The 11,585-nt window shown below is 50.8% G+C and overlaps 1 protein-coding gene across 1 annotated transcript; it reads left to right on the top strand.

Annotated features, from left to right (window-relative positions):
• Window positions 1-1,493: 1,493 nt before the first annotated feature.
• LOC135983045 (myb/SANT-like DNA-binding domain-containing protein 1) lies at window positions 1,494-4,327 on the top strand. Its single transcript, XM_065592352.1, has 2 exons — window positions 1,494-2,453; window positions 3,448-4,327. Exons 1-2 carry the CDS (start codon window positions 1,874-1,876, stop codon window positions 3,906-3,908), a joined length of 1,041 nt encoding a protein of 346 aa, XP_065448424.1. The 5' UTR covers window positions 1,494-1,873; the 3' UTR covers window positions 3,909-4,327.
• The last annotated feature ends 7,258 nt before the right edge of the window (window positions 4,328-11,585 follow it).

Genomic DNA, 11,585 nt, shown 5'->3' with positions numbered 1-11,585 from the left:
TAGGGCACAGGGAGATTACATGGTTTGCCCAAGCTTTGTACAAGGAACATGCGACAGAACAGACGATGGAACCCACGTCGTTCGAGCACCTTAAACACTGAGCACCCTCCCGCTCTGGTATGGAGGCAGGGTTGTCCAGTGGTTAGGGCATGAGCCCAAGCTGTTGGAGACCTGTGCTCCATCTTCCCCAGGCTTCCTATGTGACCTTGAGCACATTACAGTCTCTCTGTGCCTGGGTTCCCCAGCTGTACAATGGGGATAGTAGTCCAGGGGTGTTAGGAGTACTAGGTTTTGGGATGTGTCAGATACTACAGTAATGGAGGCCATATGAGTAGCATAGATAGTGAGCACCTTGCTACTTAGGCATCGGCTGTGTTAGCCTGTGTCTTGCTTACTCAGCTCTCTTTATTCTGCCGTGCTGCATCAATTCTGTGCTCCCTGGCTGCAGCTCGATTGCCCAGCTTCTTTGCCCCCCGCTCCTTTCGCATCTCCGTCCCCTACCAGGGGGCTTTCAGAGAGGTTGTTTGCGATACACCCAGGTGGGAGCATAAAACAGACACAAAACAAACCTCTTCATCACCTCCGAAAGGTGCCAGGTCTGTCTAATACCTCTTAATGAGTTGGAGCGATGAGTAATCCGGGCAAGGTTTCACTTTGCAGAAGGAAATAAAAAATCAAGAGAACCCAGGGGCTGCCAGCTTAATTTGTCATTTTAATGAGTGAAATCAGAATGCATGATTTGAATGCAGCTTGCCGGCAATCAATAAGCTCTGCGGGTCTGTAACAGGACACTCAACAGCGTTCAGACGGCCGGGGCCCCCAAAGTCACTGCAGGCATCTAAGAATCCCACTTGTCTTTATTAAAGCATCCACCGTGTCTTCTTCCGTGCCGCCTTGGGAGAGCGAAGAGACGGCATGTCAAAGCAAATGAAACACAGGGAGAGGATGCTGAGAGCCCCTAAGGTCTTGGGTTTCCATGAGAGAGCTGCTGGCTCTCGGCAAAGCTCCGCAGTGTTCAAGGAGACCCTTTCCTGCAAAGGAACTGAATCCTTCTTGAGAGGATGAGCTGTGAATAATTCATGGCCTCCGGTTAATCACATGGCCCTCCTGAGTTCCAGGACTGGGAGCTGAGGATGAGGGCTAGTCTCTGGGAGATTAGGGAGGAGATGTACGGTCTTCTAGTCCTTCGCTCCACCCTGGTGTTAGGACTCAGGAGATCTCTCTCCTGCCCTTGTCTTCCGGTGTGACCAAGTGAAGTGTCTTCTCTCCTCTCCAACCTGATGTGTAGTGAGAGGGGGCCAAATACATTCCCCCTCACCACCTTGAGGATAGAAAATCCATTGGACCCTTCTCAGCCGTCCCAGTGTGGCTGGAAAGATAGATAGGAGATAGCCCAATGCTTCGGCCAAGGGCGGATTTTGAGCCCAGGCCCTTTGCAGTGAAAAAGAATAAGGTACAGTCACCTGAGCTAAAGTACTAAGGCCTGGTCTACACTAGGCGTTTATGTCGAAGTTCGCGCCGTTACATCGAATTAACCCTGCACCCGTCCACACTGCGATGCTATTTAGTTCGACATAGAAGTCTCTTTAATTCGACTTCTGTACTCCTCCCCGACGAGGGGAGTAGCGCTAAATTCGACATGGCCATGTCGAATTAGGCTAGGTGTGGATGGAAATCGACGCTAATAGCTCCGGGAGCTATCCCACAGTGCACCACTCTGTTGACGCTCTGGACAGCAGTACGAGCTCGGATGCTCTGACCAGCCACACAGGAAAAGCCCCGGGCAAATTTGAATTTGAATTCCTTTTCCTGTCTGGCCAGTTTGAATCTCATTTCCTGTCTGGACATCGTGGCGATCACAGCAGCACTGGCAATGATGCAGAGCTCTCCAGCAGTGATGGCCGTGCAGTCTGTGAATAGAAAGAGGGCCCCAGCATGGACTGATCGGGAAGTCTTGGATCTCATCGCTGTGTGGGGCGATGAGTCCGTGCTTTCTGAGCTGCGCTCCAAGAAACGGAATGCAAAGATCTATGAGAAGATCTCTAAAGACATGTCAGAGAGAGGATACAGCCGGGATGCAACGCAGTGCCGCGTGAAAATCAAGGAGCTGAGACAAGGCTACCAGAAGACCAAAGAGGCAAACGGACGCTCCGGATCCCATCCCCAGACATCCCGTTTCTACGAGGCACTGCATTCCATCCTCGGTGCAGCCGCCACCACTACCCCACCAGTGACCGTGGACTCTGAGGATGGGATAGTGTCCACGGCTGGTTCCTCGGACATGTTAGGGGACGGGGAAGATGAGGAAGGAGATGAGGAGGGCGAGGCAGTCGGCAGCGCTCACAACGCTGATTTCCCCAACAGCCAGGATCTCTTCATCACCCTTACAGAGATCCCCTACCAAGCGTCCCCAGCCGTTACCCCGGACACAGAATCTGGGGAAGGATCAGCCAGTAAGTGTTGTAAACATCTAAACATTTATTTTTAACAGAACAGGAATATTAACAATTAAAAGAATGGGTTGTTCATGATTACTTTGCCCTAGGCGCTTAACGGTTCAGTCATGGGCAGTGCAAGTTTTGAAAAAAAATCTAGCAATGTCCGGTTTTCCGTGATTGTCCTGCCCAAGCCGCTCTACTGTTTAGTCCCTGCTACTGCAGCTACAGTAAAATGCGGTCTATATGTCCGGGGATAGAGCAGTAATCCTCCTGGGACATCTCGATGAAGCTCTCCTGGAGGTAATTGGAAAGCCGTTGCATGAGGTTCCTGGGGAGAGCGGCCTTATTGGGTCCTCCGAAGTACGACACGTTGCCGCGCCACGAGACTATCAAGTACTCGGGAATCATTGCTCTGCACAGCAGGGCGGCATACGGCCCTGGTCTTTGGAGGCTTTCCCGGAGCATTCTCTCTCTCTCGCTCTCAGAGATCCTCATCAGGGTGATGTCGCCCATGGTGACCTGCTTTGAATTAGGTAGGGGAATGTTAGTGTTGGGACTGCTTGCCCGTTCCTTTACAGAACTGTAACCGCTGGTTTGCAGCCACGCGGTGGAGGTGGGAGAGGGGCAGCCGAAAGGGATCGTTCCCGGGGACAGCCGCGAGGGGGTGGGACAGGGGCAGAGTTCCCGCTTGCCGGATTGCTGGCAGCAGGGACTGACATTGCTTTAAATGTGAAATGAGGCCAGTGGTAATATAAAAGTTTTAAACTGCCACAAGTCTACGGCTTACCATGTCTGCCTGCAACAGAAATTCCGTTGTGCTGCCCCGCTTCTCAAATGTGCTGTGCAAGACCCCAGGCACTGAATGCGAAGGCCGAAAATTCGACCTTATGCTGAGTGCGCATGTGATAGGTGCTGTGCATGGTCTTGTTCACAGAGAAAGACTATGTTCTTTGTTCACAACTACATTTATCTTTCTGAGGAATTCACTCCCTTTTTCCCATTTCCACAGCCCCATCTGCGACTGTCTCACAACCTAGCCTGGCATCACACTCCCAGAGGCTAGCGCAGATTAGGCGTAGGAAGAAGAGGACACGGGAGGACATGTTCTCGGAGCTTATGGCCTGTTCCCGAGCCCAGGCAGCACAGCAGACCCAGTGGCGGGAGAACTTGACCCAAATGCACAAAGCAAACATGGATCGGGAGGAGAGGTGGCGGCAGGAAGACCAGCAGGCGACTCAAACGCTGCTTGGACTACTGAGGGAGCAAACAGACACGCTCCGGCGCCTTGTGGATGTTCTGCAGGAACGGAGGCAGGAGGACAGAGCCCCGCTGCAGTCTATCTCTAACCGCCCTCCCCCGCCACCAAGTCCCATACCCACCTCACCCAAAGTGCAAAGAAGGAGAGGCTGCAGAGTCCGTGCTAACTCTCACTCCACCCCTGCAGAGAGCTCTAGTAGCAGAAGGCTCTAATTCCCCAAAATTTGAAAAGTTCTTTCCTTCCCGCCTGACACAAGCCCCCGTCCAAGTTTCACCTCCCAGTTCCATGTGTAGTTGATAATAAAAAATACGTTTCTGTTAACTACTGTTTCAATCATGTTCTTTTGGAGGAGGAGGGGAAAGGGGGTTGGTAATTGGACAGGACAGTCACCTTTGGCAGGGTACATAGGCGGGGGCAGGTACAGCAGCAGGGCACATACACAGTGCAGTGATGCAGTGACTAGTTACCCTGGTTAGTCTGGGAGGTGGTTTTCATGTTATGTGGTGGGGGGTGGGTTGCTCTGTGACTTTGTGGCAGGGGAGGGCAGTTACAGATCTTAAGCGGCGGTCCTTATGCAGGATCACAGAGCCACGCAGCAGGGGATCTGTAACCGTCCTCCCCCTGCCACAAAGTCACATAGCCCCCCCATACACACAGTTCCGATCAGGAGGGGTGACAGGCTCCATTGAAACAACCATCCCACAGCAGCGGAGCCTGTCAATCCTTGAGTTTAGAAGCTTCATTCGCGTCACTACACTACACCCGCTCCGCACCACAGTCTGCGTCCCAGTTTTAAAAAATTCCCGCGAAAACAGTATTAAAGAAAACGGTGTGCATTAACAAAGTAGAACTATTTTTATTTCGAAACGTGTGTTGGAAGGGGGGTGAAGGGGGTATGTAACTGGATAGGATAGTCAACATTAACTGGGTAAAGAAACGGGGGCAGGTTCAGCTTCTCTGTACACAAACTTGAAAGTCACAGGTTACCCTGCTCACTCAGGAACTTAGCTTTCAAAGCCTCCCGGATGCACAGCGCTTCCCGCTGGTCTCTTCTCATCGCCCGGCTGTCTGGCTGTGCGTAATCAGCAGCCAGGCTATTTTCCTCAACCTCCCACCCCACCATAAAGGTCTCCCCCTTGCTCTCACAGAGATTGTGGAGCACACAGCAAGCTGCTATAACAATGGGGATATTGGTTTCGCTGAGATCACAGCGAGTCAGTAAGCTTCTCCATCTCCCCTTGAGACGGCCAAAAGCACACTCCACCACCATTCTGCACTTGCTCAGCCGGTAGTTGAAGAGTTCTTTTTCAGTGTCCAGGGCGCCAGTATAGGGCTTCATGAGCCAGGGCATTAGCGGGTAGGCTGGGTCCCCGAGGATGACTATAGGCATCTCCACATCCCCAACAGTTATTTTGTGGTCCGGGAAGTAAATACCTTGCTGCAGCCGTCTAAACAGACCAGAGTTCCTGAAAACACGAGCGTCATGAACCTTGCCCGGCCATCCCACGTAGATGTTGGTAAAACGTCCCCTGTGGTCCACCAGTGCTTGCAGCACCATGGAAAAGTAGCCCTTTCGGTTAATGTACTGGGTGGCCTGGTGGTCCGGGGCCAGGATAGGGATGTGAGTTCCCTATGGCCCCACCGCAGTTTGGGAATCCCATCGCTGCGAAGCCATCTATGATCGCCTCCACGTTTCCCAGGGTCACTACCTTTGGCAGCAGTACATCAACGATTGCCTTCGCTACTTGCATCACAACAAACCCCACGGTAGATTTGCCCACCCCAAACCGGTTCGAGACTGACCGGTAGCTGTCTGGCGTTGCAAGCTTCCAGAGGGCTATGGCCACTCGCTTCTGGACAGTCAGTGCAGCTCGCAACCGGGTGTCATTGCGCTTCAGGGCAAGGGACAGCAACTCACAAAGGTCCAGGAAAGTTCCCTTCCGCATGCGAAAGTTTCGCAGCCACTGGGATTCATCCCAGACCTGCAGCAGTATGCGGTCCCACCACTCAGTGCTTGTTTCCCGTGCCCAGAATCGCCGTTCCACGGCATCAACGTGACCCATTGCCACCGTGATGTCCTCGGCGCTGGGTCCCGTGCTTTCTGAGAGGTCTGTGCTACTCTCAGACTTCAGGCCATCACCGCGGTGCCGTAGCCTCCTCGCCTGACTTTTCTGCATCTGCCTCAGGGAAAGGTGTATGATAAGCTGCGAGGCGTTGAGAGCGGCCACAACTGCAGCGATGGTCGCAGCGTGCTCCATGCTCGCAGTGCTGTGGCGTCCGCGCTGTCAATGACTGGAAAAGTGCGCGAACTGATTTCCCGCCGGCGCTTTCAGGGAGGGAGGGCGGGACTGATGGACGGATGACGACACTTACCCAAAAGCACCCTGGACACATTTTGTTACCCAGAAGGCTTTTGCGGCTACACCCAGAATTCCAATGGGCAGAGGGGACTGCGGGAACTGTGGGATAGCTGACCACAGTGCACCACTTCGAATGTCGACGCTTTCACCGTTAGTGTGGACTCACAAAGTCGAATTACTGTCCTTAGTGTGGACACACACGTTCGACTTTGCAATATCGATTCCAAAAATTCGATGCAAGTAAAATCGAACTACTCTCGTAGTGTAGACAAGGCCTTAGTCTATTTGCCAGATGCAGCGTCAGATACCGACGCTGCCTTTGTGGACCAAACAAATAGAGGACAATGAATCACACTCAACCAAGGCGGGTTTCATAGACACAGCTTAGAGGAACAAAGAGCAGTCTGGGGAAAAACTACAAGGGGAAAATGGCATCCCTCTCGCTTTCCATACAGGACGTGGCATTTTACCTCAAAACGTGAGATGGGTGGAAGGGCACGTGTTCTAGGGCACCCCTGGGAAAAGAAAGATGAACTCCAGGCAGGGCAGCCAATGCAGTCCCCTTCCCAGGGTGGAATTTGGTTTCACTGTAGGCTTAGGTTCCATTCTTAACTTCCCCCTGCTCTAGAGGAGCTACATGGAGCATGTGGGCTGCATCTGCCCCAAGGACTGTAGGTAAGTTTTTCATCATCACTGGAGCACCAATGCAGATGGTAGCAACGGTAGCAGTTGAATAGGGCTCAGGGATCTTTATCATTGTGTTCTCTAACCATGCTCTGTAAGACATGTTGGTAAGAAGGCTGATGGCTGGTCTACACTAGCGCTCCTATTGTTGATGCAATGGGGTGAGAGTTCCCTAAAATCCTCACCACAGACAAGACCAGAGAGGACGTCATTCTCCACTAGGTGGGATGTGTCCAAAGTGGGATCTTGCAGCTAGCTTAGGGAGGGGGACTTTCTTCTGCACATAGGGGGTGTAGATGAAAATTGGGAGTTCCCCTCCCATTATGTATGTCCCCATCAATTCCCAGGCTGCCTTAGACAGTGATGGCCCAATTCAGTGGTGATGTGTAGGAAGGCCTCTGATTTTGACCCTATGGGACAGACCCGCAGCAAGAGTGAAGTTTATTGACCTCAGTGGAGCGATGCTAAATTTACACCAGCTGAGAATCTGGCCCCATGTCTCTTGACAGGCCCAGAGGGGCTACATGGGGGAAAACACACACGATCATGTCAGCTTGTAATTTGGTTTTTAGTTCTAGTGTTATTCAGCGCTCAAGGGTCTGATGCATTGAGTCCATGGCTATATCACACAGCCTGGGCTTTGTAGAGTAAGGCATCATTATTTTCCAAGACCTGATCATCTTACTGTGCCTAGGGCCAGGGGCTGCGAGTCAGGACCCCTCCCCAGTCCTCCTCTCAGTTTTGTGCCTTGGCTTCTCCCTTTGTCAAATGGGAACCGTTACCTCCTTCTGTCTCAAGGGGTGTGCAGCCAACGTATAATTAGTTAATGTTTGGAAAGTGCTTTGAGATCCTCGGATGAATGACACTGGCCTAGCGTAATTCAGTGTCGCTCCACTGAAGTCACAGCGACGTCAGTTTACAGCAGCCGAGGAGCTGGCGGGCTGCATGACAGCTGAGTGCGATTACATTTCCCTTCGCTGAACTGCAGCTGCCGCTCGTCTGCCCATGTTCCTGGTCTCTCCAGCTCGTTAGGCATTTTATTACCATTTCAATGCTGCACCTTTCTGTGCTTTCTGCCCCAGTTTTGGATGATCAGTAGTTTCATCAACTTCTGCACATTCCCTTTCCAGATCACAGATGCACAAATGGAATAAAATCCCTTCTTAAAGGGACAGTTGCTGTGGGGCTCTTCTAATCACCTCCTTCCACCTCAAACTGCTTCTACTCAAAGCACCCTGGCCCAGATCCTCAAAGGCATTTAGGTACCTAACTCCCCAACCAATGGGGAGCGAGGTGCCTTGGGCATATAAATCCACTCCCAGTCTCTAACCACCATGGGTGATGGCATCAGAGGGGTGAAGCCCACAGTTCTTACTCATGCAAATTGCATTGGGCCACATTCTGCTGGGGAATGATGTAACACTTTTAAACTATATGTTGCATCCCCACCCACAGTCCATGTGGAGGAAAACAGCCTACTACTGATACCAGCTGAGGGAGTTACTCCTTTAGCTCAAGCAGTAGACACCTGTGCTTTGGCACAGAAGATTTCAGTTTCAAACCCTGCTGATGATCTAGTGGTGGGGGGTTACTGTGCTGGATTCAATCTCATGGGGGGTCTCATTCAATCTCATGGGGGGAAAATCTCATGGGGGGTCAATAGGAGCTGGACGTGCTCAGGATCTGGCCCACAGACAAGGTCTGAACCTGGAACGAACCTTTTTAGAGGCTCTGATACGTTTGCTTCACTTTCCCCCCCTTACTTCCATACTTGCTGCTGCCTCTGCCTTTCCAGGATCTGGCAAGGATGGGGAAGTACCAAAATCTGATGGGAAAGTGCTCCCGTGATATTTCCACCCCACTCTGGAAATAGCAGAAATCTTGCCAGGAAGCCTGTTCTCATATCACTACTGCAAAGCCAAATTCATCCCTCCTGGGAATAAGTGGGAACAGCTCTTCAGGTCAACAGAACTGCCCTCCACTTCCCACACAGGGCTCATGTTGGCCCAGTGGGTTCAGATAGTTGGGATCAACTTTGAATGACCATCCTCATTTTCTGGAAGCAAAATGCTGTTCTCAGTCACACCAGGTGCAGCTCCTTGACTCCAGTTGTGTGGGTGTATTTGACCCTGGGATTTTACCCCACCCTTTCGAGATTCACCCACCACTAGCCCAGTCACCTTCTCCCTCCACTCCCAGCTCGTGCAGAATTGTTGCCTACAGCGTATTCTGCACACTACACTGCCACATTCCTTCTCGCTGACCTTGTCAATTACCACACTGTGCTGCTGTATCATAAGCCATTTCCACAAACATTATTGTGTCCAGAACTCCCTCACCCACGGACGGTGAATTCTTGTGATTTTTTTTTAACTGACTCGTTGGTATATTTTTAAATGACCCATGAAGTTATTTCGGTTTAATTTCCCTTTTGCTTTCCTCCCTCTGTCGGATCGCCTCACTCTCCAAAGACTGCTTATTTTCATCTCTCCTGCACATGAGACAAGCTGGTTGGATTAAGACAAAAGCCTTCCCCCCAAAAAAGATTAAACACACATGAGTACAAATAGCATCTGCAGCTCTCCAAGCTAAGAAAACAATGATAAGGGCTCTTGACCCTCATGCTTCAGGGTATAAGCTGATTACCAGCTGGGGGATCAGGATGACATTTTCCATTCCATGGTATGCCCAGGTAAGTGAGTAATGGGGGGCAGAGAAGAGGTATTTCCCTTTCCTCTGAGTACAGGTGGGCTAGGAACTGAATAGGGTGTTATGGGTTCCATACCCAAGAGCAACTCTGAAACAATTTGATTTTAGAGTAAGGAAAAAACAAGAAAGAGCCAGGGTAAAAAGTGTCCATGGTAGAGACCAAAGCATCTCTGTGTGTCTTCTCTGTAATAGTCTAAATCTATCTATCCCCCCACCCCCTTCATCCTCTGTCTTGGCACTTAAGGCATTTATATGGCATCAGTCACCTTTGTAGCACCTAGACATGAGTTGGTCTTTACCCTTCACTATAACGTGAAGGCAGGTCAGCACAGCCACTCTGACATCTTGACCTGCTGTTATTGTGACTGCCTTCATTAACTATTTCCCCTTCCATAGGAAAGTTTGTTTCTAGATACTGGGCTCCTCTTCCTCTGGTCTTATGTGTGAGGCCCAAAGAACTGGATGTGAGGAGACCAGGGTTCTATTCCCGGCTTTGCTACTGACTCACTGTGGGACCGTGGTCAAGACACGTCAACTCTCTGTCGCAGTTTTCCCATCTGATAGATGGGGGTAATCATACTTCACCAGGATATTGGCAATCTGGTTATTAATCTATGTAAAGCATGCTGAGATCCTCAGGTGGAAAATGTTGTATTTCTAAGAGCATGAGCTCTTTGGGGCAGGGACTGTGTGTGTGTGTGTTTGTGTATATACACAGCAGTTAGCGTATTATAGATACTACCAGAATATAAATAAAAATAAGGGGAAGTGAGATTATTACTTGGCACTGCTTGAAGAGAAATCATTTAATGTACGTAATGTGCTCAGCTCCCTCTAGCAGTCCCACTGCCTCCTGCTCTGACCTTTGGTTACTTATGCACTTGAGAAAACTTCTTATCATTCATCAGCGCTGCAGATGCCATTTGCCTTTCAGCCAGTGCCCCTTGGGCTTGGGCTCCGTTCCTTTCACACCCAATTAACTTCACACTGTGAACTCCATTCCTCGCTCCTGCCCAATGCTTTATTACTCGCATCGGAGTCACCCTCACGCTGGATTGCTTTTATTTTTCGTATTGCCTTGTTCAATCACATTGGCCTGTTATTTGTGCCCTGTGCATGTTTATTAGGGGGTGGCATCTGCAGCCCTTGGCGTTACCACCGTAGACGAGGAAATGCATTCCACTTCTCTTCTGTGCATTTCCCTCCATCGTGCCACTCTGTAGATTTCATCCAACACGTCTTCCTTCATTCCAGACTTTCCTCTGATGAAATCCAGAATTAGTTTTACCTGCTACCTTCGCCTCCTCCTCAGTCACCTCCTAGCCCTTCGTATTCAGTGAAGTGCTGCATCGCTGGTCTGTGTTATCCAGCAGGAAAATGACAGCCGCGTAACCCCCTTTGAAATTTGTCAGCTCCTGGAATCATACTGGATTGAGCCTCCAGGGGAGGGGACCTACCCTATGGCTGACAACAACCATGGCTCCAGAGCCTCTGGACCTTAGAATCTGGGGCAGGGACAGAATCGATTGGAAACTCCTGGAAAACCCAATAGGAAGGCTTCTGCTGGGGTGATTGATACAGGCAGTTTTCTGGGCCAGTTATGAGACAGGACTGCTCAGTCCCTTGGTGGGCAGGCACAGACTGACACAGAGACAAAGTGTCTAGATGTAGTTAGTGTCGCTCTTAGGCCGTGTCTACACTACGAGAGTAGTTCGATTTTACTTGCATCGAATTTTTGTAATCGATATTGCAAAGTCGAACGTGTGTGTCCACACTAAGGACAGTAATTCGACTTTGTGCGTCCACACTAACGGTGATAGCGTCGACATTCGAAGCGGTGCACTGTGGTCAGCTATCCCACAGTTCCCGCAGTCCCCTCTGCCCATTGGAATTCTGGGTGTAGCCGGCAATGCCTTCTGGGTAACAAAATGAGTCGAGGGTGCTTTTGGGAAACTGTCGTCATCCGTCCATCACTCCCGCCCTCCCTCCCTGAAAGCGCCGGCGGGAAAACAGTTCGCGCGCTTTTCCAGTCATTGACAGCGCGGACGCCACTGTACTCCGAGCATGGAGCCCGCTGCGACCATCGCTGCAGTTGTGGCCGCTCTCAACGTCTCGCAGCTTATCATAAAGGTTTCC

Source organism: Chrysemys picta, chromosome 4 (assembly GCF_011386835.1).
Source record: "Chrysemys picta bellii isolate R12L10 chromosome 4, ASM1138683v2, whole genome shotgun sequence".
In the NCBI taxonomy this organism is placed as follows: Eukaryota; Metazoa; Chordata; order Testudines; family Emydidae; genus Chrysemys; species Chrysemys picta.
This window is presented reverse-complemented; position numbering and strand designations above follow the sequence as displayed.